Raw genomic sequence first — 27,150 nt, forward strand, 5'->3', positions numbered from 1 at the left:
AGTTGAGAAACAAATTTTGTAGTAGTCAAATTTCAAAAAAATCCTAAAAATTAAATAAAATTATAAATGGATTTAATAAATAATGAAGTAAAGTCAGAAGATAGTATCCTTAGAGGAGAAGTTGAAATCGATTCCGTGAATGACGATCTGAACAAGCTGGGCCATTCAGATTCCTACTCCTCAGATACATCCTCCTCTGTCTTTCATAAAAATAAAGCAACAAGCTATGATTTTGCCGAATGTTGGGATAACAAACCCATCAGTCAACAAGTAATGGATAATTCAATTTATAATAAGGATTTAAGAGAATGTTTTGAAAATAATGTAGAACAAAATTTAGAAAACGAAGTAAATGATAATTTAGAAGTTGGTAAAGGAGAAGTTAAAGACAATGCACCAATTTATGATTTAAATTTTGAATTGAAAAATGACTTGAATAGCATGGAGAATGAAATAATTGAAGAATTGAATAATAATGTGGAAATGATGGGACTAATGGAAAATATGGTGAATAACTCCAAATTCACAGCCAGAACACGATTTAATTACGATTTAGATGATAAGTTTACTCTAGATCCGCTTTTACAAAAAGAAACTTTCGCTAGTGATGACAACGAAGATTACATTCCAGACTTGGAACACTCCATAGATGACTACTTGTTAAAAACTAAAAGAGATGACTTTGACTCTAAAACAGATTTTGAGCGTGAAGTAAATCCCGAAATACAAAGGGAGAGGTCATTGAGTAATTTCTCAAATTGTGATAACGTAACCGAAGAATTTTATAAATTTGAACTTGAGAAGATGAGCAGAATCATAAAAGTGTTGAAGGAGCAGCTAAACTTGAAGGACAAGGAGATTTCAAAATTGGAGGAGAAGGTCCAGGAGTACAACGAGTGGAAATCGGAGCTTGAGCCGAGTAAGCAGGCCTCAGTGATCCAATGTAAAGCAGAAAACGATTCAGTTGTGGCCTTAAACTTCGCCAAACTACAGTTACAAAAAAAGGAAAACGAGACCCTGACACAACGTTTGAAGAAGGTAATTTTAATATACTTAATAATATTATGTAGATGGAAGAAGAACATAGGATGAAAGATGATGAGCTGAAATCATTGCGTGAGCGCATAATGGAGAATGAATTTATCTCGAACAAGTTCGACCGAGACTTGAAATCGCTTGAGATTGACAAGCAAATGCTCAAGAGTTCAATTGAGGGGATGGAGAAGACGTTTAGACAGAGAGAAATCCAACTTAAACTGAACCTTGACATGGAGTATCAGAGTCAGCTGTCGAATGTTCTCAAAGAGAAGGAAGAACTCATATCATTGGTTACGGAAAAGGAGAATGAAATTGAAAATTGTAAACAGCTTCTTAAAACTGCACAAGTTGAGTTCACACAATTGCTTAACTCTGTAAGTTTTCATGCATTTAACACTCATTTATTATCTTACGTAGTTAACTAGAACACCCGAGACTATAATTTCGATCTTTACTATTTAAACCTAGATTATAGTTAACACCCTAAAGTTTTCCCCCAAAACTTTCCCCTTTTGAATATTTGTTTAGATAGCAAAGTTGAAGGAAATGTTGATGAAGAAAAACCAAGAAATAGAAATGTATAAGAAGAATGTATTAAAGTTAGAAACGAAGTTAATAACTAATGACAAGAGCTCAGAACTCAGAGTATCTCTAGAGAACCAATCAAAGATGAGGGAACGCATTCGTCAGCTTGAGCGCAAGATCGAGATGATAAATGAGTCATTTAACGTACAATCCAGGCTCAAGGAGGAAAATTTGTACCTCAGAGCCAAGGTGGACCATTTGGAAAAGGGCCCTACCTCGGAAATAATATCACAAAGTGTTCTACAATTGGGAAATCAAATACTTCCCCTATCACTAACTTCATTTAAGCATAATTAATTTAATTCAGTAACAATATATTAGTTTAAATTTTATTTTCTAGTTGTAATTCCTTGAAACTAGATGTATAGAGTTGAGTTTTGGGGTGTTGGGGTCCTTAAAACTACTGCGAACGCCATTGTTACATAGCGATTTCTCAATTAGGTTCCACAGAAAGTCACAAGTCGCAACGTCGCAGTCTTTAGATGAGGAAAACCTGTGCCAGGTCTGCTCATTTTCCTTCTTGGATTCCGATAAAATTGCCAAATTCACATTACTCTTCTCATCAACGTTCAATATTGATATTTTCAAGGCGCTCGTTAGTAGTTCGTAGTACAGCCTAAAAATAAATTATTAAGTGTGTGAATGTGGGCAAATAAATTTGTTTAAAGTACTTGTTGTAGTAAGAAATTTGGTTTGAATTGAACTTGTTCGTGGAGATTTTATCCTCGAGAATATCGATTTGGCATTTCAGTTTTTTAATTTCGATTTGTTCCAGGTCACAAATATGTTTCCACTCGTTTAATTTATCCATGATTTCCTGGCGACTCATTAATATACGGAATTCACCATCTACACATTGTGTATATAAAGGTGTTTTATATGAATAAAAGAGGAAAATGTTGAACCAAGAATAGATAAATGTGAAATTAAATGAATAAAAATTTGTAAGGAATACCTGAAAAATTAAGTTGTTTGGATTTGAGGCTCTCTTTGGCATTTTTGTTAGCCTGTTCTTCAAATTCCTTTTGTTTCTCCAGCTCTAAAATAAGTTATCAAAATTCATTAATATCAAGATAGTTTTAGTGAATATGAATAAACTTTGATAAAACAATATACCATTAGTTAATTGGATTGAATTTTGTAATTTATCATTATACTGATTAAAAACGTCGTTGCGATAATTAACGAATTCACTGATTAACGAATCCTCTTTCGAGGTATTTTTTATGAATTCGGAAGTTAAATTGAAAATATCATTAAAAGTTGAAAGAAGGCTAGAGTTCTGGTCAGGATCTAGGAAATCGTGGTCAAGCTTAGAAAGTTTGTCCAACTTCTCTTTAATAGTATCCAAAACGCCATGGTGTGTTAATGCCATACTCCTGTTAAAATATTAAAAAATTAATTAATCCAATAAATTATTTATTTGGTCATCGTTTACGCATTTTTATATTAAATGTTGTTGTTAAAACACCATTATACACAATTTTTAAGCTGATTCCCCCAAACCTTAGCTATATTCAAAATTTTTAATTTATTTTAATTTATTTTATCATTTTAAAATATAATTTATCGTTTTTAAATAACCTAGTGAATAATGTAGTAGAATATTAAAATTGAAAAAAATCGCTTCAGTTATGCCCATGTATTCCATTTCTAATTTAATAATATAATGAGTGGGAAAGATGTTGAAATAATTCAGAAATGTGATGAATTGACTCCCCCTAATTCTTCAAGAAGTCAGAATCCTGAACGTCTTCGCAGGGGCTTATTTCCCTTTAAAAGGGTCCAAACTGAGGATGATACTTCCTGGTTTGACATTTTTGGCTTTGGTTCCCGCCGATTTCTTAACAATAATTTGAGCTATGGCTTGACCCTTGCTCTTCCGCAGTGCGATTGCCGGCGGCTTTCAGCAAACCCAATCACTTTCAACGTTGAGCAGGCAATTAAAGATAACCCTAACTTCAAAAAGCTTCCGAAGCAAGTAAAAGGCGAGCGTTGTTCTCGATTTAATCAGTGGTGGCTGAAGTGCTGTCAGTCAGCGGTTCTGAAACAACAAGGGGTTTACTGGAATTTGATTCAGCTATTAGGTGCCAAAGTTGTCGTTAATTCTAAGGAAACATCGGTATCTGAGCTGGTGCTAGGAAGGAGGATTACATTGGCAATTGAGATGGATATTAAGCGTACATATCCATCACTAAGATTTTTTACTCGTTACGGGTATTTAATACATTATTTATTTTCACCTGACTTTATATAACTTTATAAATTTTATATAATAATGAGTATAGCCGAAGTATGATGAGACGTATACTACTGGCCTATGCTTTCTTTGATACGGAAGTGGGATACGTTCAAGGATTGAATTTTATAGTCGCAAATTTGTTATGGCATTCAAGTGAAGAACAAGCCTTTTGGGCACTTATATCAATGATGTATTTATATGATTTAAGATGCATGTTTTTGCCGGTACCTATTCTTATAGTTTATTCCTACATTCTTATTCAATAAATCAATCTCTAATACTTTGTTTAGGGACTGCCAGGAGTATTTAAAAGATGTGAAATACTTGAACATTGTATGATAAAATATATACCGAAATTACACGATCATCTGGTAATATATACCTTTAAACCATTAATTTCTTATCTACCTTATAGTTAATGGCTGTAATTTTGTTTTTAGAAGTCAGTTGGAGTACACATACCCATGATAGCATCGGACTGGTTCATGACATTATGCGCCAATTCTATACCCATAAAAGCTCTTGTACTGAGTTTACCAGTTAATTTTAATCCACATTATTTATGCACTTATATACCTAAATGTTAATTAACTGTTTACCTTTAGGGATTGTTGTGGGATTGTTTCTTTTCAGAGGGCTGGATTGCAATTTTCAGATTCATTCTTTACCGTTTAAAACAATTTGAAGGTATTTTTATTTATTTTCACAATACTGAATCACATATCACATTGTTTGATTAATTTGGTTTTTAGATTATTTGGTAACAATGAGTGATATCGCTGATATTATGAAGGTCATAAAGTACGGAAACGCAAGCTTAACAGAGAAATGGCGCCTAATGGAACTCATCCCAGGTTTGAAACTATATTTAATTAATTAATTTTATACATTTAATCTCACTTTCATCATATCACACTGTTGTTTAGGATTTGGAGGAGTTAATCGCAGAAGAATAGAACTTATAAATGCTGCATATTCTACCAATGTAGACAATCTGACTAATGATCCGAACAAGAACAGTAATGACTGTGACTGGCTAGCCATTGTTGAGGCCTCTTTACTGTGCAACTTTGAGTCCAATTTCATTGAGGACCTGGAACTGACTAACTCAGAAATCATGTACCACGATTTACCAGTAATTACTAACCAAGTGGCAAATAAATTTGGTAATAATGGAGTTTTGGCTGGTAAATCAAGTGAATTGAGTGATCTGGACGAGGCCATGAAATCGTGTGTATCGTCAGAAAATTCAATTTACCTTAGCGAGGATGAATCTTACAACAAGCTCAACACGACCAATATTTCTAGTTCTACAAATGCTGAAACTGTTATTTCTGAGGATAATGTCCCCAATTCACCAAATAATGTCGATGACGCCGAGAATATGAAGTTGGTAGAGCATTTGAGTAAAGACAGTGGAATTCCCATGTTAAGTGATTCGATTAAGATTTTATATGAAAATTCGTTAGGAGATATCGCACAGGATTTGGAGAAGCTTGCAATTTCTTTCAGATCCCAGTTAGATGCAATTGGCGTTTCTAAGGCTTACCACTTACATCTTAAGGCTTTACAGGATGAATTGCCTAACAAATTATTTCACACCTAATATATACTTTTTAATATATTTTTTAAATTATTACATAATATTTTTTAACGATATATAATAAGTGGTCGGGGTTCGGATGGAGAAAGGATTCGAACCCTCGACCTAAGATCTTACTGAATAAAGTGACCATTCCTCAACTCAATCACGTGTGACCGGTTAAAATTTTTTTTCATTTACCTTCAGTACCTTGAAATCCAACTGATATCAAAATCTTAATAAAACATTTATAAATTCTAGTAAGGAATACAACTAGGAGTACTAGATATGTCAGGAAGTTTAACCACTGACTAACAATGGAAGGAATAATAATTATCTTATTCTTCAATTCTCTAGCAGGCTTGAGTTTGTCGTCGTCGATGGCGGTGCTGGTGCTGTCGTCGGTGTCTCTGGTGACGAGATTGCCAAGGTGGGTGTCCCAGTTGCCTGCATTGTACTTGACTGTTTTGTACCCTGCTATTTCATAGTACGCTTTAAGAGCTATTTCCATTAGGTTGCCCCAAAGCATATTGGTATACTAGTGATATACAACTAATAGTATTACATATATGAGGAAATTTAACCACTGAGTAACTATGGAAGGAGGAATGATCCAAATGAATTTCCAATGTTTCATTTCACCATTGATGACACCTTTGAGAGCCTCCCAATGAGATTTGACATTATCTTGAGCAGTTTGATCAGCACCATCATAGATTTTTTCAATTGTATCGATTAGGGTTTTCACTTCAGAAGGAGTAGCAGTACCAATATCGATTTGTGGCGCCTTAATGTACACCTCATCGGCGTATTTTTTCATCTTGGTGACGTTTAATATCTGGTCATAGACGGACTTGAGAGGCTCAAACTCATTCTTAACCTTAGTCTGTTCCTCCTTATCAGTTAGTTTGTAGTATGCTTGGTTCATAAATTCAAAGTATCTAACTATCTTGTCGGCCTCAGTGGCACCACCAGATTCACGTAGATTTCCTGCTTGGATTGATATCTGATCGGAGTAATACTTGATCTTGGTGAATGGCATCATTGTATCATAGTGGGTCTTGAGTTCTTTAAAGGCTGATTCTACATTCTGGACAAGTGATAGTTTACCATGTTCAATGGCCAGTTTGATCAGTTCATCAAACTGTTGCTTGACAGTGTCGAATGCTATTATGACCGGTTTGGCCTTGTCATATTGATTAGGAGTACTTTGTAGTGCGGATGCCTTAGCATTTAGACTGGAGGTATCAGGTTCAGGACCTTTGGCTGCATCCTTAAGAGCGGTGGCTTGAGCTTTAAGTGTATTATCAGTTACTGCACCGGCTGCATCGGAAAGGTTTTGGGCCCTAGTGGCTAGTTCTGTGGCTGGAGTCTGGAGTTTACCAGTAAGTTCAGTGCCAGTCTGATTCCCAGCAGTGTCTTTAAGTTCTCCGGCCTTCTTCTTGAGTTTGGTAAAGTTGAGCATCCCATCGTACTCAGACTTCAGTTCTTCAAATTTGGTTTTGACAGCGGTGACCAGAGGATTCTTCTTTTGCTCATCGCTAGCTTTTTTCATTAGTGCTTCATAATGGCCTTGGACTTTGTCAAATGCTGTTATTACCTTAGTGGCCTTAGGTTCAAGATCACCACTACCAGGAGTATGATTGGCTAGTTGTCCTGCATGATAATATAGACTATCGGTATCAGGAGGAGCTTTCTTGGCTGCATTCTTAAGATCACCGGCTGGTCCTTGAAGTGTAGTAAGTGGACTACCAGAATCCCTAGCAGCCTGAACTATTCCATCGGCTGCATTGTAAAGTGATGAGGCCTTCGTCTGTAGTTGTGTGGCTTTGGTCTGGAGTCCTTGAGGAGCAGTATCGCCTTGGATATCAGTCCCCTTTGTGTTGGTGATTTCAGTGGTAGATTGACTTGTGGCAGTTGAGCTAAGTGTTACGGCCTTATTCTTTATATCATCGGCCTTAACTTTGAGTCTGGTCCCTCCGGTAGTAAACATAACCCTGTACTAGTAACTGGCAGTACACTAATTACATAATAAAAATATCCATTAGAAAAAAAGTTAAAATATACCAATCTCTATTTGCCCATAAATTTATCCTATTAGTATTAAATTACAAAAATTTTGACCTACAAAAGGAGATTCCTAGTTAACTATACCACTAAATGTACCAGATAATATATATTTGAATAAGATTAGTAGCGATTTTTATACACTAATTTACATGTTTGTATCCCAGGGATTGTATATATCGGTCAACTTGGTCCCATACTTCCTCCCTTGGGGCGTCTGCATTTATTGTTAAACACTTTGAAGCTGCATTGAAACATAAAACAACGGGGTCAGTTTGATCACGAAAAACTCTTAATCTGTTCTCTAGAACACTCAATTTGTCATCTGATCTCTCTGAAAATCAATTAATTGATGAGTTAACCATATATATGAGTAAATAACTAATTAGCCATGATGAATATGGATATGAAAGTACCCATTTCTTCAGTCCTATGTTTTAGACGATCCTTTATAGTCTCCTCCGAACAAACGAAACAAATGAGGTTAATAACCTCTACGATATCAGACATTTCCCTAACCCAGCACTGCACATTGTCAAGATTACGAGGAAAACCGTCAATTGTTACCACGGTCTTTCCCCAACCAAATGAATTGATCTTCTTTCTCATGAGTGAAAGTGTAATATGACCAGGTACTATTTCACCTACAACTCAATAAAGGGGATCATTTAGTAGTTTTTTAAAAATTATAAAAATTAGGAATTATTTTAAGAAAAATAAAAAAACTTAAAGAATAAAGATAAATACAAATTAAATCCAGCAAAAGCTTTTAAAAATGTATAATCAGGTAAAATAAAGTATACATTACCTTTATCAATATAAGATCTAATTAGCGATGAGTATTGTGAGTTGGAATCATCCATTTCCTCCCTCAAGCATTCGCCTGCAGAGATGTGCTTGAATCCGAAAATCTCTTCGAGCTTGTATGAAATAGTCGTTTTACCGGATGCGGGCATTCCCGCTAAAAACAACTAAAAAAATATATTTTTCCAAAGAAGTTTTATATATCAACTTACAATTTTTTGTTTTACACCTCCCAAAGAATTATTCATTCCATACAATTAAGTTATATAAATGAATATAATAGAATATATTATATTAAACAAAAATATTTATATTAAAAGTATTAATTCTCATCATTTAGTATCACTAATTATGGTTTTGTAATGGGGTGTAAAAATGATGATTATTTTATTATTTCGTCTAAAAAAAATTATGCTGTTGTAAAAATTTTAATTATTATTTATAAAATTACTTAATGTGTTGATTTTTTGATGAAATCGAAGATCGGAACTCCCTAACATGATTTTAAAGGATTCTGATTCCAGTGATTCTGGGAATACCGTAAGTAATATAAATGGTATATTAGTTAGTGTGTAAACCCTTGTATATGTTAATGAGTTAGGAGGGAAAATGTAAGCATTTGAAGGATTTGTATGATCAATGCTTTAACAACTGGTTCAAAAACGATTTTCTCAAGGGCAATTTTAATGATAAATGTAAATTAAAACTCAAAGACTATAGATCTTGTTTAAAAGTATCACTATATAGTTAATTACTATTATTTGATTCTGACTGGCAGAAATACACTTTTCGTTAATTTTATTCATAATATTCTATGTTGTTTTCCTAATAACTCCACTAATGGTATTGATTTAGGAATATTTTCAGAGCAAGGGGAATCATAAGTTGGTAGATTTATTAAAGAAGTTCGACTGAACTAATGTGCACTAATTTAAGGGATAGATTCGATAAAGAAATTAAAGAATGGGATAGAATTAAATTGATTATTAAAATTAACTTCAGAGCTCTAGAAATTTTATTACAGAAGTTTCTTCTCTTCAATACTACACATCAGTCCAATAATACTAATGAGGATTTAACCGACTACATATTTAATTCGTATACCAACACAATAGAGGATATAGATGTAGAAACTGGAGGTAAAGGTAATATACTTGAGGATAAAAATGATGGAATAAATGAGAAAATTAATGGTTCTGCAGAAGGATCCGTTTTGATAAATTTATTAACGGTAAATAAGCCAGATGTTATAAAAATATACCTACAAAAACAAAGTAATAAGATGTTAGAGTTAAAGTGTGAAATAAAAAAATTAATAAAATCGTATCAAGATAAAAATTTAAGGAAAATCCAAAAAATATATGAAGAATCCCAAATACTATATAATCAATCGGTGAATACTAATACAAAGCCAATTTCAACAGAACCAACTAATGTGATGGAGTTAATAAAATATGTTGAATCGCATTATAAAGATATTAAAAAAGAGATAAATGTGATAAATGAATTTTGTGTAAATTTAAATGTTTATCCAAATGACGAAGATGAAATCAAAAAAAATTTACAATTCTTACAGAATCTTAATATTGTATGATATCATCAATATATAATTAGTGTAAATTAGTATATGATAAAATAATGTTAAATTTTCTGAAATTCAGCTTTGGGAAATCCCACAATCAGTTAGTAAAATTTTTTCTGAAACTAAAAATTTTTTTTAATCAAATGTACACAATATAAATTTAAATATAATTATTAAACAAGAAATAGTAATATAATATTATTAGTGTAAAAAATGTCGTTCGAAGAGAAGATTGATACAAATCTATATTCCAGACAAATCGGAACCTTTGGATTTGATATGATGGGTAAATTGCAAAAACTTAATGTGCTCATTATTGGAATGAAGTCTACAGGAATCGAAATAGGTACGCCTCTGCTCCAATTTCCACTTATTTCCCAATTATTTTATAAATTTTATAATATATCCATAAAAATGAGAAATTATACTAATAATGGATTCAGCCAAGAACCTGGCATTGATGGGAGTAGAATCAATAAAGATTTTGGATAATGATGTAGTACAGAGAAGAGATTTGGGAGTAAACTACTTTGTAAGAGCAAGCAGCGTAGGAAAAGAGTCTATCGCTTCAGCCTGCTTACATAATCTTAAGGATTTAAATAGAAATGTTGATATAAAAGTTATCAACAATGTTAACGAGGTAAGCGCCCATTTGAGATTACCCCCAATGCTATCCTAGATACCACTGAACAACAGTTACACAGTTATATATGAGTGATATAAATAGGATACTGTTAATAATTGTTCCGAACTGAAATTTAAGATCCATAAAACATAGTAAATAGTATCAATAATTATGTAGGAGTTGGTGGTGGGAAATGACGTAGTAGTGTGTTGTGATCAGAATGTTGAAGTTTTGAAGAACTTAAATAGAATTTGCAGAGCTAACTCACTAGGAAAACGAATAGGGTTTATAGCGTGTGATACGTTCGGTATGATCGGGTCTGTTTTCGTTGATTTCGGCGACAATTTCATTTCTTTTGATCCTACAGGAACTGAGCTCAAAACGGGAATCATAGAATCAATAACCAACGTGAGTTTTGAGCTTAAATAAATATTTAAGAATTTTTGTAATTGAGTTTATTGAATTTTCTAATGTTGCTATAGGATAAAGAAGGATTGGTTACTCTGATCACCGACGGAGTGATAGATTTTCAAACAGGAGATTATGTTCGATTCTCAGAGATTGAAGGCATGACTGAACTTAACAATAAAGAACCAGTCCAAATCAAAGTTAATTCTAAAAATTCTTTTCTCATTGGAGATTTATCACATTATACGCCTCATACCAGGTTAAACTCTAGAAAATTATATATACATTTATTTATTGTTGATTACACAAATCATCAGCATCTGGTGAATTATAAATTTTCCATTTTTTAAATTTAGTATATCATCAGTTATAAATTCGTAGTGGAGGTCTGGTGACGGAAGTTAGATACCCAAAGAGGATTGAGTTCCGCAGCTACGAAGATTGTGTACTTAACCCTTCTAGCACCGGCTGTCTCTATACAATAGACTATAGCCTAGTGAATAGAGCAGAACAACTACACTGGATTACAATGGGATATAAACACGGCTCCGGTGACCCCAAATCCACACTAACTAACGCCCAGATGATGAATTCTAACGCGAAGTCATGCGGAGTTGAGTCAGTTGACGAGGAGCTGTTCAAGAGCTTTTTCTCACAAGTTAACTTTAAAGTACCACCACTGGCGTCATTTATAGGTGGAATAGTAGCCCATGAGGTAATTTTTTGTTTATTTCTATTTTTAAACACGATGTTGTTATATTGACTGTTTAGGTTATAAAATTCACGGGTAAATACCACCCTATTAACCAGTGGCTCTACGTGGATTTCTCGTTACCGAAGGAGATGCTTTCCGGTGACTTTTCAGGCAGAGGGTTTGACGAACGCTACTTCGACCAAGTTTCACTTTGGGGCTCAGATCTGCAGAACAAACTACAAAATTCTAAGATTTTCATTGTAAGTCCTAGGATCCAGATGACAACTATTGATAATTAGTTCATGAACCAAATATTTCAATGTATGAGTAGGTGGGAGCTGGAGCTTTGGGTTGCGAATTTTTGAAAAACTTCGCACTTCTGGGTTGCGGATCACAGCAAGAAGGGCTGCTAACAATCACTGATAATGACCGAATTGAAGTTTCAAATATTTCACGCCAGTTTCTTTTCCGCACAGTATGCACGTAGTCATTTTTATACATCTAGAAAGTAGTTGGAATAGTGGATACACGTATTTTTGTAGAGACATGTTGGATTATCGAAATCGTCAGTGGCATGTGAATCAGCACTGGAAATTAACCCATCGATTAAAGTAAAGCCACTTGAAATTAGAGTAGGGGAAGAAACAGAAGATATCTTTGATGAGCATTTCTGGTCATCACTAAATGTTGTAGTTAATGCTCTGGATAATATACAGGTACTGTGTTACCGTCTTGCTGCTCTACATAGTTACATAGGGTTTTTTTACTAGCTAAAATTTTTTTATATTATATCAACCAGCTTATTTCATTAAAGCTAATAAGCAATCTAACAATGGAGTAGGCAAGACAGTACGTTGATGGTATATGTGTTTGGTACGAAAAGCCGTTAGTAGAGTCTGGAACACTAGGAACACTGGGGAATGTACAAGTCGTAGTACCACACATGACACAGAGCTACAGTGAAAGTCAAGACCCACCGGAAACCTCAATTCCACTCTGTACACTGAAACATTTCCCATACCAAGTTGAACACACAATCGAGTGGGCGAGAGATGTGTTCGAAGGTCTTTTCACGCAAATTCCACTGGATATTAAAAAGATAAGACAAAATGATGAAGGTACCCTATTAATATAATACGACATATAACCATAGTGAATAGTAGTAATATTGATGTAGGAGTTACAGAAATCCCCTACGAAAGATTAGAATTGATATCGAAACTTTTGAACTGCACGCCTAAGAATGCAAAGGAGCAGCTGTTGAGGATCTCCTCGGAGCTGTACAACCTTCATTTTGTAAACAATATCCAGCAACTTTTAAACTCTTTCCCAAAAGATCATGTACTGTCAGACGGACAAAAGTTTTGGAGTCCACCCAAAAGGCCACCAACACCGCTCACATTTGACCTCAGCGATAAAATCGTCCAGTTGTTTATACTCTCAACAACCAAGATTTTTGCGTCAATGATGGTAATACACATTCGAACATATATAGAATATATTAATAATTATTTAATTACTACAATTGTTTAACTATTGTTCATATGGATTGTAGAATTTGGATCTTGATGTGGTAGAATCAGATATTCTTTCACTAAGAGGACTTAGACTTCCGGAATTCCAACCAAGAGTCCTCAAATTATCGCAAGACAAACTTAACGTAGAAGTACAATCTGATACATCCGCAGATAGTAACCCATTATTAAATGAAATTACGAACTCAAACAGAACATTAAACGCAGTGGAATTTGAAAAGGATGATGAGAGCAACTACCACATTGAGTTCATCTGGTCAGCATCAGTGCTCAGGTGCCGCAACTACGCAATAAAAGAGTGCAATAAAATGAAAGCAAAATTAATAAGTGGGAAAATCATACCAGCAATAGCAACCACCACCGCAATGATTGGAGGGCTGGTGACCATAGAGTTCCTTAAGGCACTCTGCTACCGAAGCCTTAAGATCAGTCACTTTAGGAACGCATTTGCCTGTTTGGCAACACCAATTTGGCTTCAATCGGAACCTCTACCACCAATTCCAACCAAAGATAAAGATTACGACCCTGTAACTTGTGGTCCAGTTCGTGCTCTTCCTCCCAATTTCACGGTCTGGAATAAGTTGATAGTGCTGATTCCCAACGGGACTGTGAAACAACTAATTGATTGGATCAGGAGCAAGTTCAATATTGAAGTCATAATACTATCCGCAGGGAATTTATGTATATATAATTCATTTCTACCTCAACACAGAAACGAAAGGCTTAATGCAGTTATTACTGAGGTACCTTTTATTTACACACTAATGCTGTTTTGTAGTTAGTGGAAAGGCTAGGGAAGAAGAAAATCGGAGTCAGATGCTCACACCTCGTAATTGATGCCAGCTGCACTGACTCAGACGACGTCGATGTCGTCATCCCAACCATTAAATTCCAGTTCAGATAATCTACTTGCTTCTTTTCCCACTTCTCATCACTATATATTATATATATTCTTCCAATGCCAGATACACATGAATTTATACCAGAAACCGCCCTTAGTAAAATTGGCGAGGGCAGTTTGGAAGCCCGGAAAAGAGGCCTTGTGGCAATTGACTCTTCAGTAAGGAAGTTCATACAATCACTCAACAGTAACTCAATAACTCCTGAAGAAAGAGATTCCATGCTTAATAACACTGTAAAAACATTTCTTGAGTTTGTTAAGTATAAATTCCTGGACCAGCCGGATCCAAATTTACGTATTGGAGGTTTGATGGCCATGGCCTGTACAGCTCTCTCACTTGAAGTATGTTCCTACACATATTTGTAATTTTTATTCAAAATAACTAATGATATCTTAAAATAATAGAAAATCTTCTAAAATGTTTGATTTAGAAATATTTATTGGACTTTTGTGAGAAGTTCATAAAGCTGGTGATTCTATCCTTCTATGACCAAGATAACAAAGTGAGATATTATTCTTGCGAGGTGATTTTTTACATAATTTTAGTTAAAATTTGCTATATTTGACCATAAATATTTGGAAACTCTTCATTTTGGAAGATAGAAAAGCCATAATATTTATAGCCAATTCTAGCCATTACATATCAAATCAGTACTCTAAATTGTTAAATTAGGCCCTGTATAACATTGTGAAGAAGTGTAAAGTGGAATCGATTTCGTGTATTTCTGAAATTTTTGATGGAATCTGCAAGGTTGAATACTAAAGTTATTTATTATTAGCTAAAATTTAATAAATAAACCGACAAAATTGTTTAGTTGACGTGCGATATTGACGAAGATGTGAAATATGCATCACAAATATTGAACAGACTACTGTGTGATACAATCCTGGAGTTTGAAGACGTGCCGCTGGACCTGATCACAGATATCTTGGCTAACCGAATTCTTGTCCTAAACCCACAAATAAGACAACTTATCGTAATAATTCAACATTTTAGTTAGATTGCAGTTTATTTAATATGTATTTCGATAACTGATAATAATGGATACAGATTTCATGGATTGTAATGTTAAATTCTGTACCAAGTACTGTTAAAAGAAAATAATTTTATAATAGAAATTGATATGCTTGAGTATTTGCCAAAGGTGTTTCTAGGGATCGCAAACATGTTAACTGACAATAACAAGTAATACAACAATTAAGATTAAACATATCAAAAAAATACATTAGTTACACATTAAATTGACTTTAATTTCAAGACAAGTAAAATATTGTATAGAGATGTAAGAAGCTCTGCAGAAATGTGTTTGAACGACTTTTTGATAAAGTTCAAGAAGAAATACTCGAAAAGTAACATGATAAAGGAGGACTTTTTTAAAATAATACTGCTGAACTGTAAGAGGAGTGAGCATGTGATAAAGCTGTTGAACATCGTGTGGATCAGGGAAATATGCGCAATACAGCCCCAAATCATACACTTCAAGGGGTTCTTCCTGCTAATGGACTTCATAATCTCACAACTGTCAGACCCCAGTGAAGAACTTAACAAAATCGCAACTGAAGCCAACCATTTACTGTATCGTAACGTCTCTGAGGTTAAGTCAATCTCATACATTGAAAAGATCCTCAAAGTTCTAGTTGATAAATTAGTCGACACACAAAATGAACAAGTCATCCTGTCAATTCTAGATTGGTTCAGTCTAATATTACAGATTTGGTATGATTTACAGTTAATTAGTTATTCACAGTTGTTATGTAGTATAGTTTTACTGGTGGTAAATAGTATTTTAGTCCTGAGAAGATGGATCCAATGTCTGAAACCTTATCAAAATCAGTGATACAGTGTTTTAAACACCCTCAATCACAGGTAATTTTATGTTTTTCAAACTCTCCAGATGATCATGGAGTCGACCCTGAGGACAACCTTCCTGCTTATCTCACTGGGAGATAGTCACCTAGAGCTGTTAGCTGGAGATTTGTTGAACCTATTCAAAACTGAGAAAAAACTCTTGGTAATTTGACGAAATTTATTAAATAATTGATTAGGAAGATAGTGGGAGAGAAATAGTGTTAAATCTATGTAAACAACTGGGATTTGAACGGTTTTACACAATTATTACCAACTCTATGAAACTGTCAACGGTATGTTGAATTTTTAATTTTATTTATTTGTGTATTGGGCTATATTTTTGTAGGATGAGGTCTTCTTGTATGATATGGTACACTCGTTAAATTGGACACTATTGACCTCAACAGTACAGTACAAACAATTATGAAATTTTAGGAAGCACAAGAATTCAGAACTGAATTGTTAACACCAGAAAAAAGTAACCTTTCAGAGCAGCTTTTGGAAATTTGGTACTTTTAAATTGTCTCAAAATGATATAGGAGCCATAATTTATCATCAGCTTTATCATTTTCATTATTTATAGAAAAATATGATCTGGCTCAAGATTTATTACAGAAAATGTATTAGTCTTATATAGCTAAATATTATAATAGTTAATTTACAGTTAATTGAGTTTGTTAGAAGTGGAATGAATTTGAAGTTGGACTTGTTGGTAAAGTTGGACCAGATAGTTCAGCTTATGGACACTCACATATATTCAAGACTAAGATTACATTTGTTAAAGCCAGACGTATATCCAAGCCTGCTAAACACACTCCTGGGTAATTCAGATTAAGTTTAGAGTTTTTAGGCATCTCGATGATATTGCCACAAAATGATACTAATCGCAAATTAATGAGAAGACTCAAAATATCGCAATTAACTCTACTTTCCAAACATCTCAACAGACAAACTACTTGAATTAATATGTAATATACTACTTATAGAATATAATATGTGATAAAATATTATTTTCCGCATCTTCGAACCGTATTTGCAAATTGGTTGATACAATTAACAATATGCATGGTCTTAAGTCCGAAGACTTCATAAATTTCAGCCTCTGAAAGGAACCAAGGCTGAACTCCAGAAGCACCAAATGCGTGGACAACTGACATTCCACCTGTAAACAAATCACCCAATCTTATTACAAGCGCAAATTTCAGTAACTCCTTGTCGAGTTTAATTCTTCTAAGTCTTACCTTAGAGAAAATACGCTTTAGTAAACTACATACTTTGTTTAAAAGTAGAGTGTATACATAGTTGAAAATAAAAACAATCAGGTCAAGTAATGTTAAACGTATTGAAATCAATAAATCAGGAAGCGATACTGTAACACCATGAAAAGTGCACAACTCCTTTTGTACCTCCGGGTGTGTAACAGAGGACTCTTCAGGAACTTGATACTCCAGAATAATTTTACCTTTCTTTGATTTCTCCCTAATCCAATTTGGGTTCGGGTTTGTAAAACTAGGTTTTGGAGTTAATTTTAAGAGTTTCGAGTGTGAATGTGTGTTATCAATGACCACGAGCGTTAACCCCTTTCGACCGGAATTACCGCTAATTTTGTGACTTGAGATAAACAAGTCATTGTTAACCTTGTTTATATAGTATATAAGTGTGTGGTTAGTGTTACAGGATTCATCAAAATCATCAGCAATATAGGAATTTTTGGCCAGGCACAATTCAGTTAAAGATTTAAAATCCAACCTTCTATCACTGCAATCTTTGTATTTGAGTGATAAAAACCGGTTAAGGTGACCATCTGCGTTGAAAATTGTCAAGTTTGAAATGCGATTTTCCACCAACACTCCTGCGATTCGGAACAGCTCCAGTTCCAATTTGGCCAGAGAAGTATACAGTAACAGACACTTGTTGAGAACTAGAAATACATGTTTCGGCAAGTTTTTCTCCAACTCCTTCCTAGTTGGAGTTTTCATTATTTGACGGCATTTTTATTCATTTATTTATTCGTTATCTTCTTGAATGTTGTATTTTAATTAAATTTTGTATAAAAATTTAAGTTAGTTTTAATAAATGGAGAAATAAAATGTAGATATATTGAGTATATTAAGGTTAAATAATGTTTTATTAAAATTATAGTGTGTAGTGATTCCACATATATTAAATGAAATAATCATTATTTATTGTTACTCTATAATAGATGTGTAATAATAATTGGTTGTAATTATTGTATTATGAGGATTGGTCCCATATTATGTTGGTTAATCAGGACTCCTATAGTTTATACGTATAAACCTTATCCTTCCAGTATAAAATTGAGAGCAAATATTAAAATGGAGGGAGAAAGTGATAATCTTGGTGAAGTTAAGCCAAAATTTATCGATATCGGGGCAAATCTAACCGATTCTCGTTATCAAGGATATTATAACGGTTCTTTAAAACACAATCCTGATCTCATTAGGTAAGCTTTTCAATCAATATGCTATTTATCTTAGTATTTAGTTATACTAAAAGTATTTTACAGTGTATTGGAGAGATCTAAGAGCGTTGGAATGGAAAAGATAATAATTACTGCTGGGTGTTTGGAAGAAGTTCATGAAGCTTTGGACTTGTGCAATACTTATGGTAACAGTTTTATTTATAATATTTGTAGATAAGGAGTGTAAATATTTGTTTACCACAGTTGGTGTACATCCAACACGTTGCAATGAATTTATTAAAAATAAATATAATAAGAGCGAAACTGAGTATTTGGAGGCTCTCGATAACTTAATTACTCAGAATAGGAATAGAGTTGTAGCAATTGGAGAATTAGGACTTGATTATGACCGTTTAAACTTTTGTAATAAACAAACACAAAACAAGTATTAAACCACAATCATTTCTATATTCCATTACATATATAAATTTTATGATTTCTATGATGAATTTTAGGTATTTTGAGTATCAATTGGAATTATCAAGAAGGCATAAATTGCCTTTATTTTTACATATGAGGCAAGCAACAACTGATACTATGGGTATATCATTCATATCTATTCTAGTCCTAAATACTTTAGATATAAAAGTATTATGTACTATGACTTTAATTTAAATAATCCCTTGACCTCATATACCCTAAGTAATATAAAGTTATAGATATACTGAGAAGAAATAGAGACAAATGGGAGTCAGGTGTGGTCCATAGTTTCACCTCAGACTTGAACTCTCTTGAAACTGTGCTAAAGGAAGACCTGTTCATCGGTATTAATGGTTGTTCCCTCAAAACAGAATCTAACCTACAAAGTGTAAAACATGTTCCTCTGAACAAACTACTTTTAGAAACAGGTACAGCTACACATGGATAAATGTGTATAGATTCACCATGGTGTGGTATTAAGAATACACATTCCAGCAGTCAATATGTAAAGACTAGATTTAATACAGTAAAGAGACCAGAGCAAATGACACCAGAAACTGTTTTCACAATGAGAACTGAACCCTGCCATATACTAAATGTAGCAGAAGTTGTACATCAGCTAATTGATCCAAACATGGACTTTATAAAATTTACCAACGAGTATGTCCCTGCTTGGGTATATAGCTTAGGAAATATTAGAGATTACATCAATTGTTGTTTTTAGTTTAGTTTACTCTAATTAGTTATTGAGTTTTATGTAGGATATATCAAAATACACTAAGACTGTTTACTAAACTGAAATGAAAGGAGGTGTTGGAAATAGCCATGATTCCACAAGTTTTTCATTAAAAAACTTTAAACTTAAATTTTTAATCTTTTTTTTATTGTTATTTTCTTTAAAAAAATATACATTATGGATCGGATTGTAGTGCCGTCCAACTTTTGACAAATTTGATAAAATTATTCTATTTTTTGTAAAACAAATGTATAATTATGTAAAATAACAAACAAACTTAATTTGCAATTTAAAATAACATAAATGTGTACAAATAATGAGAATTTAAAGTTATGTTGTTAATGTAAGTGTGTAGTAAATGGCTAGAAAAGCTTCAGAGAAGGGAAGAATTGACGTTATTGTCAGAAAAAGACCATTGAGCGAGCAGGAAATTTCAAGAGGAGACAAAGATATTGTTGTATGCAACTACGATTCTGCAATTATTCGTGAATTTAAGTATCTCAACACAGTTAATTAGTTATGTTAATTTTTAAGGGGGAATTTTACACATTTTAACTTAATTGTTATTATTAATGAGGTTTTATTAATATTTATAGCAACGCCAAGTGATAAAATTGTTTTAGGTATAAAATAGATGGCACAAGCTTTATAGAAGAACACGAATTTAAGGTTGATAGGTTTTATGACGAAAAGGCCGACAATGAACTGATTTACAACGAATATGTAAAGCCTTTGGTTGAATCAGCCTTCAGAGAAGGCAAAACGTGTTCATGCTTCACATATGGGCAAACAGGAAGTGGTAAAACATACACAATGATAGGTTCCAAGATCGACAACGGTAACAACACGAATAACACTGTGGGAGATATTGGGATATATGAATATGCAGCCAATGATATATATGAAATATCAAAGGAGCCGCAATTCAATGGTAAAGTCGAAGTTGTCGTCAGCTTCTATGAGATTTACTGTGGTAAATTATATGATTTGTTACAGAACAGGTACTGTGAACAGAATTTATATTTGCGTAGGAAGTTATTGGAATCTTTGGATAATGGAAAGAATGAAGTGGTAATAAAGGATTTGAGTGAGCGAGTTGTTAGTTCAAAGGAGGAACTGGTAGACCTGATGTTGGAGGCCTTAAATTTGAGGAAAATCGGCCAAAACTCACAAAATGATCGTTCTTCGAGATCTCACGCACTTTTAAGGATTGAACTTAGACATTTAAATAACACGATAGGTTCATTCATAATCCGTACTTATAGATATTTAGTTAAACAAGGTCAAAGTGGAAAATTACCTAAATGTGCTAAAATTATAGAATGGAATTTTATGTTTTTCTTGACTCTAGTTAAAACTCATACACTTTAATATTTTCTAGTAGGTAGCATGTTATTTATTGATTTGGCTGGAAGTGAGAGAGCAGCTGACTCTGTGTCGATGTGTAGACAAGTTCAAATCGACGGAGCAGGGATCAACCGCTCCCTTCTGGCCCTCAAGGAGTGCATCAGGGCCATGGACCTCGATAGGATCCACATCCCCTTCAGGAACAGTGAGCTGACTAAGGTGCTCAGGGACGTGTTCATGGGCGATAGCAGAAATGTCATGATTGCTAATATTTGTCCTTCATTTCAGTCTTGCGAGCAGACTCTAAACACCCTCAGATACGCCACCAAAGTAAAGGCTTTCAAATCCAATTCTCTCAACACTACCATGACCCTAAATACCCTTAATACCATCAACAGTGCTAATTACAGCACTAAAGATACCATTAATAAGGAGAATGGTATCAGTAAGGGGGCAAGTATAAAGAGTAGAAATTCAAAACGGAGCTCACCAATGGATTATGAACCGAGACTTTCAAATGATAAAATGGACCTTGACCCTTTAAACTCTAATAATACAGGTCATACCACTCTAAACGCCCTCAACACCAATAATTACAATAACAAGGACACCATTGTTAAAGACACTACCACCAGTGTTAACGATGAAATTGCTGAAAGGGTCGAGGGAATGCTGAAATCGCAGAATGATGAAATGATTAGGGAATTTGAGTCGATATTAAATTCTCTACAGTTGAATAATACAAACAGTCATATTTTTAAATTTCTTACTGGTTCAAACAGCCCTAACCCCAACAATCCTAACAACAGTAGCGCAATTAAACTATATACAGTGTACAATAGAACAATGTCGGTACTGAATAATAACGTCAATAGTATCGAAGATGTAAAGGATAGACTTAAAATTAGCTTTAAATTTTTACTATACCTCAAACAGCTCCTGGATCGTCCGACTTGACTACTCAGTTAGTAACTTTGTTAATATGTTTAATCCCGTAATATTCTCGTCTAAACACATTTTAGTATACAAATTATACCTGTTAGTGCACTTTTAGCTTCATTGATAATGTCAATTGTTACAGTATCTTTGAAATCACTAATTAAATCAGTTTGGTTCCGGATTTGGAACGATTCCAGTAAATCTATGAGCAAAAAAACTGATTTCGAGCTCAAAACGCGTTTAACATCTGATTTAACATGCTCCCATAGTCTTTCATTCACTTTAAATTCCTTAAACTCCTCACTTATCTTATTTTTGCACTTGACCATGCTCTGGTATAACCTTATCACTTGCCTGAATAATTTTAATCTCTGTTTAGCTTACTGGTTATCGAGGAATTCAGATAAGTTTTCACTGAAAAGTGATAGAACTGAGTCCAGAAGGTTAGAATCCTTCGATATTTTCAAGGTGTGTAATAGGACTTGGCTGCAATTCTTGTCTAGTATACATGATTTCAAGTCCGATTCCTTGAAATATTCAACCAATTTTGGCAAGAACTCCCTCTGTAATTCTTCCTTCCTCACCTTATCTTCCTTTAGCCTAAACATATTATGAATAGTATTTTAGGTGGTATTTGCGTTCTAGTTAGTTAAATACGTGTTTGGGGAAGTTGTATCAACTGTATTCAACAAATTTAGCACAAATTTAACTGAATTTGCGTCGTGTAGAAGACGGTTTAAATCTTCTAGTAGCGGCTCAACCAAGTGTTGGAACACTACTTTTGTGTCATCTGTGACATTAACCAATTTAATCAAAAAGTTTACATTAATTTTGTTATAAACTGCTTCTGGAAAGTCGCGTTTCATGCTCTTGATGATATGCTTTTTGATCTTAGCGTTTGCGTAGTCCATCAGTGCGAGAATTGAGTTATTGCCGCTTCTCGTAGACAAAAGCTGGCCGTAAATTTTATGCAGCTGCGATACCAATTCAGTCTTATCCTCTATCAAGCTCACGTACACGAACAGTAAGTCGTGGGACAGACTTGAAATCATCAATTCCTTCTCAGCCAACTTTGTAATCACCGAGTCCATCTTTTCTATACCAATATATATAATTGTAAAACTAGTATTTTGAGGCATAAAAAAACTTAAATATAAAAAACAACAAATTACAAATATAGAAGTACCTAAGCAGGATGACTTTGAAGTTGATGTTGAAATGAGCTGTATTAACTGGTTAATTGAATTGACTTCTTTGGCCTTCCTCGTCTCATCATTGTTCAAGTAAAATGAGTTTGAAAAGGTGTAAAGCTGTAAAACTGAAATTTGATCTTTAGGCCTCAGTTTTGAGTAAATGATGTCCATAACGTCAGATGAGAATCTGCTGAAGATCAGGTTCTTCTGCTTCTCGTTGAAGAAGGCGGACCTCAAAAACTGCTTAACATCAGTGTTACAGTAGTGAAACAGCTTTATAAGGAATTTACTGCTATGGCTGTTGAGGTTATTCAGGTTAAGTCCGTCCCTAAACCTCTGCGAAATTGAGCTTCTTACATCAGCGTCGCCATACTTTAAACATGCCTGGAGTATTCTAGAAACATTCTTCCTGTTAATTCCCTAATCAGTATTAGTTATGTTAACACTTACTTCTGAGAAATTCGTAGGCAATTCTTTCAGCAAGGAATCTATGATTTCTTTAGATTTTAAAGGATCTTTATGGTTTAAAAGTAACAACGAATATGATTTCTAAAAATTATAGTATTAGATAAAAAATTACATTTAATCGTTTTTTATATTCCAACTTGGATTCCTTTAATTTATTAGTTTTTTTCACAGTATTATTCACTTTTTTAGGTTTATTGTTGTTTTTTAGTTTGTTATTGGCTTTATTATCATATTTTGGCTTTTTCTTAAACTTCTTACTTTTATCATTTTTAGAAACTTTTGGTTTTTTGGATTTACTTTTACTATTTTGGTCTTTTTTCTTCATTTTTGACTTAGTTTTATATATTTAGTTAAAATGACATTTAAGGATAGAAATAATTTACAAATTACTAATTTTTATAATAAAAATTGATTATTTTAAACTACATTAAATTAAACACAAGTATTTATTGGAAATTTTGGTCTTTTGTTCTTTTCTGATCCCACAACTTACTTTATTGGAAATATATTCAAACAACATACAATATTATCCTATTAATATTTTCTTTGTTTTTTTATTTAATTTTTGTTTATGTTATTGTATTTATAATATTAAAATTTGTGTTTGATTGAAAAAATCTATTTGTAAAATTAATGTATAATATTTTTGTTTTGTATATTACTGATGTGTGAGTCGTCGCTGGATTCGTCTTGTTTATCTCCTCTAGAGAAACACATAAACGACAAGAAGCTGGCCATTGACCTCCTCAAGATCTCCGATAATTCTTACGTCGGATTCAGAGAACATGAATTAAATCAACTGAATTCTTTTTTAACAAAGTAAATTTTGTTATGTATTGCTGTGGTTTATATAATTATTCAATTTATTTTCAAATTTCATAATTTGTCCTCTAGGTGTATTGAGAGTAAGAGAGGAGGCGGAATGTTTATATTTGGGCTTTGTGGAACAGGGAAAACCACAACAGTGCAGCATGCTCTTAATGTGACTTCTAGTAAGAAAGGAGTTAAAACTGTATTTTTGAAGGGCAGTAACTACACCTCGATGAAGTCTTTTAAGAATGATTTTTACCAGAAAGTGTTTGGCTTCTCAGCTAAAAAGGCTCTTAAAACGCTAAATCTAGCCTCGCAAGGAAAAGTACAAGATTATGCCAAATTCTCAGATCATCTCCTCCAGCACTTTCAATCACAAAGATCCCTCAAGTTTCTCATCCCTAGAATACTAGCTATTTAGTGTGTACAAAGTATGTATCGGAAATAATGGTATAGAATATGTTTGATCGATGAAGTGGATTATTTGAGTACTTTTATTTCAAACTTTAAGAGCTACAACAAGTCGAATTGGCTGATTCAGGCCCTGTTTAAGGCATCTTGCTCCCCAAAGAGTAAGGTCGTAGTCCTGGCGGTTTCCAATAACTTGGAGTTTGCCAGCAAGATAAAGACTGAAAACTGTGAACGGATGTTATTCAAGCCCTATAACGAGGACCAGATGGTCAATATTGTTATGGAAAAGTTAAAGTCAGTCAATGAGAATTCACAAGTTCTGAACAAAACTTCCTTGTTATTGATAGCAAGGCGTGTTGCAAACACTTCTGGTGATTGTAGAACTTATCTAGATTCATTCATGTTAGATCTCATAACTGTTATTTGTTATTATCTATGCTAGTGTACACAGTTTATATATTGTTGTAGAAGGGCTTTGTCTAATAGTTTGAGTGATATTGAGAAGGACTATGAGTCAGTTGAATCATTAGCATCAGCTGTCACTTCAGTTGGGCCAGACTCCTTTTCAAGGTCTGAACAAACATATCAAGTTGAATCTTACGAAGAATTTAAAACTCCAACTAGAAATTTCAGTCCTCTAGGTACTACCATACTAACTTACTCCTTTCAAAATTATATGATAGGGGAAAGCACTAATAATTTTGTAGATATGTCAAAGTATAATGTTGGAAGTAAGGAAATTGGTGTGGTAACACCAACGTTATCACTCAATAAGACTCAGCAATTGAAGAACCAATTGTCAGATTTACCCATTTTCCAACTCCTGCTCCTGCTTGGGATTTGCAAATCCACCATTATTCTTAATCAAACCATTTCTAAAACTGATTCCAAGGTATATTATACAGTCATCACTAGTATACTAATTTTAGTATAATCCATTATTTATAATTAATGCCGTTTTAGAAATACTTTCTTGAATTGGCTGAAAAGTTGAAGCTGGACCCTGTGGATGCAGAGAACTTCTGTAACTCTGAATTTGAAAACAGTCTAGAGAACTTCAAACAGCTGAATTTCATCTCTATAAAAGGTACTAGAGCTAATTAGTTAGTGGAAATTCAGTTTATTCAATAATCATACACAATTATGTATAATGGGTAGAAATGGTGTTTAAAACTGACGTGAAGAACTTGGCACGGTTGGTTCTGGAGTCCACGCCAGCTTTTATGGATTTGGACTTCGAGTTGGATATCTGCGACCCGAACCTAATGCTAACTAAGAGATATAGTAATTTAGCAAAATCATTCAAATTACAACTTAATAGTAAAAAATCAAAAAAGAATTTATGGTGGTGTCACTAATTTACTATACTTGCTCTATACATATTTTAATTCACTGAGTATTCGCAGTTGATTATTCAGAGTCATAGTGTTGTAATGAGTAGAGTGAAATGAAATCCAGTTTCTTGGGTTTAATTGGCTTAAACTTCTCAGGATTAACTTCAATTGGGTCGTCGTGAATTTCATCAATTGCCATAAACGGAGTAATTAAGTTACTATTGTGTTCCTCAATGAGCATCTTTTCGACGTCCTAAACCAAACCATTTGATGTATAAATTCTAACCTTGTCAGTTAACTTCATCACATCCTCGGGATCCTTCAGGAGTAGTTGGCGCTTCAAATTGTGTCTCCTGACCCTATTTAGCCTGAATAATTTATATATAAATTAAAGTGGATATAACTAAGCAATAAGTGAAGAATTGTGTGTAATGAATACTTGATAGAGGTTTGAAAAATCATTTTAGTGAAGTTTTGCCAGAGAAGTTTGGGAGGTTCACAGCCGATTTCCTCAAGCTCGAAATACGAATTTATCAAATTCTAAACAAATATGACTTTTACAAGGTTCTACCTCATTCATTCTAATAACTGCAGGATGAATTAAAGCTCTTTTCATCTCCTCGATTACCAAATAACACTAAAAATTTTTTAATGAGTTGTGTAGGTTTGGGAGTACGTTTTCAACTGCGACGTAAGGGTTTAAGATGAAGTAATGTGCCTTTAAAGTATAAGTCACTTCGTCGTTATTTAGGCCTTTTTCTCTAAAAATTCATTAACTCATTCATACAAGTTTATAAAGTTTATCATAATGTGTAGAATGGAAACCTCATTAACTGAAGAGTCTGGTTAAACTCGTCCCATTTCTTTGAGGTGAGTAGATTCCAAAGTTTGTGGTAATATGTTTGCTTGATTTTCCAAACAGGCCTTCTGCGAGTAACGTGAGTTGTGGTGAGTGTGGAAAAACTCCTGAAAAAATTCCCAGAAATCACTTTAAAAAACATTATAAATTCATTTTCACCATATTTACATAATTTACAAAATTATAACTAAAATATAATTGTCTCTATATCAAATATGTAGTGTTAGATATTGCTGTTA

The 27,150-nt window shown here is 33.6% G+C and overlaps 14 protein-coding genes across 14 annotated transcripts, besides 3 other annotated features; 8 read left to right on the forward strand and 6 right to left on the reverse strand.

Moving 5' to 3' along the window:
* Positions 1-66: 66 nt before the first annotated feature.
* On the forward strand, positions 67-1,920 carry TA14620 (uncharacterized protein; the record flags this gene model as incomplete). Its single annotated transcript, XM_946926.1, has 3 exons — positions 67-1,038; positions 1,071-1,412; positions 1,567-1,920. 3 exons carry the CDS (start codon positions 67-69, stop codon positions 1,918-1,920), a joined length of 1,668 nt encoding a protein of 555 aa, XP_952019.1.
* A 39-nt stretch (positions 1,921-1,959) lies between these two features.
* TA14615 (uncharacterized protein) lies at positions 1,960-2,998 on the reverse strand (the record flags this gene model as incomplete). Its single annotated transcript, XM_946927.1, has 4 exons — positions 1,960-2,239; positions 2,295-2,472; positions 2,579-2,662; positions 2,722-2,998. The coding sequence occupies 4 exons, from the start codon at positions 2,996-2,998 to the stop codon at positions 1,960-1,962; spliced, it is 819 nt and encodes a 272-aa protein (XP_952020.1).
* Positions 2,999-3,292: 294 nt separating this feature from the next.
* Positions 3,293-5,471, forward strand: TA14610 (GTPase activator, putative; the record flags this gene model as incomplete). The annotated part of the gene is made up of 7 exons (XM_946928.1): positions 3,293-3,840; positions 3,912-4,089; positions 4,156-4,236; positions 4,306-4,404; positions 4,471-4,552; positions 4,618-4,719; positions 4,792-5,471. 7 exons carry the CDS (start codon positions 3,293-3,295, stop codon positions 5,469-5,471), a joined length of 1,770 nt encoding a protein of 589 aa, XP_952021.1.
* A 514-nt stretch (positions 5,472-5,985) lies between these two features.
* TA14605 (Tpr-related protein family member, putative) lies at positions 5,986-7,440 on the reverse strand (the record flags this gene model as incomplete). Its single annotated transcript, XM_946929.1, has 1 exon — positions 5,986-7,440. One exon carries the CDS (start codon positions 7,438-7,440, stop codon positions 5,986-5,988), a length of 1,455 nt encoding a protein of 484 aa, XP_952022.1.
* Positions 5,995-6,063: a sequence feature (1 probable transmembrane helix predicted for TA14605 by TMHMM2.0 at aa 460-482).
* A 217-nt stretch (positions 7,441-7,657) lies between the features above and the next one.
* TA14600 (UMP-CMP kinase, putative) lies at positions 7,658-8,470 on the reverse strand (the record flags this gene model as incomplete). Its single annotated transcript, XM_946930.1, has 3 exons — positions 7,658-7,848; positions 7,931-8,158; positions 8,323-8,470. 3 exons carry the CDS (start codon positions 8,468-8,470, stop codon positions 7,658-7,660), a joined length of 567 nt encoding a protein of 188 aa, XP_952023.1.
* Positions 8,471-9,237: 767 nt separating this feature from the next.
* Positions 9,238-9,912, forward strand: TA14595 (uncharacterized protein; the record flags this gene model as incomplete). Its single annotated transcript, XM_946931.1, has 1 exon — positions 9,238-9,912. One exon carries the CDS (start codon positions 9,238-9,240, stop codon positions 9,910-9,912), a length of 675 nt encoding a protein of 224 aa, XP_952024.1.
* A 201-nt stretch (positions 9,913-10,113) lies between these two features.
* Positions 10,114-14,066, forward strand: TA14590 (ubiquitin-activating enzyme E1, putative; the record flags this gene model as incomplete). The annotated part of the gene is made up of 12 exons (XM_946932.1): positions 10,114-10,246; positions 10,344-10,540; positions 10,703-10,933; positions 11,008-11,192; positions 11,315-11,648; positions 11,705-11,887; positions 11,959-12,102; positions 12,170-12,343; positions 12,469-12,745; positions 12,781-13,097; positions 13,183-13,905; positions 13,941-14,066. 12 exons carry the CDS (start codon positions 10,114-10,116, stop codon positions 14,064-14,066), a joined length of 3,024 nt encoding a protein of 1,007 aa, XP_952025.1.
* Positions 14,067-14,120: 54 nt separating this feature from the next.
* On the forward strand, positions 14,121-16,747 carry TA14585 (Tax1-binding protein TRX-like protein, putative; the record flags this gene model as incomplete). The annotated part of the gene is made up of 12 exons (XM_946933.1): positions 14,121-14,405; positions 14,495-14,587; positions 14,737-14,814; positions 14,879-15,059; positions 15,150-15,249; positions 15,328-15,780; positions 15,855-15,930; positions 15,959-16,075; positions 16,110-16,205; positions 16,348-16,421; positions 16,452-16,532; positions 16,594-16,747. The coding sequence occupies 12 exons, from the start codon at positions 14,121-14,123 to the stop codon at positions 16,745-16,747; spliced, it is 1,788 nt and encodes a 595-aa protein (XP_952026.1).
* Positions 16,748-16,919: 172 nt separating this feature from the next.
* TA14580 (uncharacterized protein) lies at positions 16,920-17,891 on the reverse strand (the record flags this gene model as incomplete). The annotated part of the gene is made up of 1 exon (XM_946934.1): positions 16,920-17,891. The coding sequence occupies one exon, from the start codon at positions 17,889-17,891 to the stop codon at positions 16,920-16,922; it is 972 nt and encodes a 323-aa protein (XP_952027.1).
* Positions 17,043-17,111: a sequence feature (2 probable transmembrane helices predicted for TA14580 by TMHMM2.0 at aa 218-240 and 261-283).
* Positions 17,172-17,240: a sequence feature (2 probable transmembrane helices predicted for TA14580 by TMHMM2.0 at aa 218-240 and 261-283).
* Positions 17,892-18,149: 258 nt separating the features above from the next.
* On the forward strand, positions 18,150-19,538 carry TA14575 (TatD-like deoxyribonuclease, putative; the record flags this gene model as incomplete). Its single annotated transcript, XM_946935.1, has 6 exons — positions 18,150-18,376; positions 18,440-18,540; positions 18,569-18,779; positions 18,850-18,989; positions 19,054-19,242; positions 19,273-19,538. 6 exons carry the CDS (start codon positions 18,150-18,152, stop codon positions 19,536-19,538), a joined length of 1,134 nt encoding a protein of 377 aa, XP_952028.1.
* Positions 19,539-19,908: 370 nt separating this feature from the next.
* TA14570 (kinesin-like protein, putative) lies at positions 19,909-21,854 on the forward strand (the record flags this gene model as incomplete). Its single annotated transcript, XM_946936.1, has 4 exons — positions 19,909-20,045; positions 20,174-20,551; positions 20,582-20,790; positions 20,935-21,854. The coding sequence occupies 4 exons, from the start codon at positions 19,909-19,911 to the stop codon at positions 21,852-21,854; spliced, it is 1,644 nt and encodes a 547-aa protein (XP_952029.1).
* A 50-nt stretch (positions 21,855-21,904) lies between these two features.
* Positions 21,905-23,822, reverse strand: TA14560 (uncharacterized protein; the record flags this gene model as incomplete). Its single annotated transcript, XM_946937.1, has 6 exons — positions 21,905-22,190; positions 22,221-22,436; positions 22,494-22,932; positions 22,984-23,449; positions 23,480-23,578; positions 23,610-23,822. The coding sequence occupies 6 exons, from the start codon at positions 23,820-23,822 to the stop codon at positions 21,905-21,907; spliced, it is 1,719 nt and encodes a 572-aa protein (XP_952030.1).
* Positions 23,823-24,161: 339 nt separating this feature from the next.
* TA14555 (CDC6-like ATPase, putative) lies at positions 24,162-25,822 on the forward strand (the record flags this gene model as incomplete). Its single annotated transcript, XM_946938.1, has 6 exons — positions 24,162-24,316; positions 24,392-24,697; positions 24,764-25,120; positions 25,187-25,359; positions 25,402-25,646; positions 25,682-25,822. 6 exons carry the CDS (start codon positions 24,162-24,164, stop codon positions 25,820-25,822), a joined length of 1,377 nt encoding a protein of 458 aa, XP_952031.1.
* A 306-nt stretch (positions 25,823-26,128) lies between these two features.
* TA14550 (uncharacterized protein) lies at positions 26,129-27,053 on the reverse strand (the record flags this gene model as incomplete). Its single annotated transcript, XM_946939.1, has 6 exons — positions 26,129-26,305; positions 26,339-26,420; positions 26,492-26,592; positions 26,624-26,689; positions 26,729-26,813; positions 26,878-27,053. 6 exons carry the CDS (start codon positions 27,051-27,053, stop codon positions 26,129-26,131), a joined length of 687 nt encoding a protein of 228 aa, XP_952032.1.
* Between the last annotated feature and the right edge of the window lie 97 nt (positions 27,054-27,150).

Source organism: Theileria annulata, chromosome 2, assembly GCF_000003225.4.
Source record: "Theileria annulata chromosome 2, complete sequence, *** SEQUENCING IN PROGRESS ***".
Taxonomy (NCBI): domain Eukaryota; phylum Apicomplexa; class Aconoidasida; order Piroplasmida; family Theileriidae; genus Theileria; species Theileria annulata.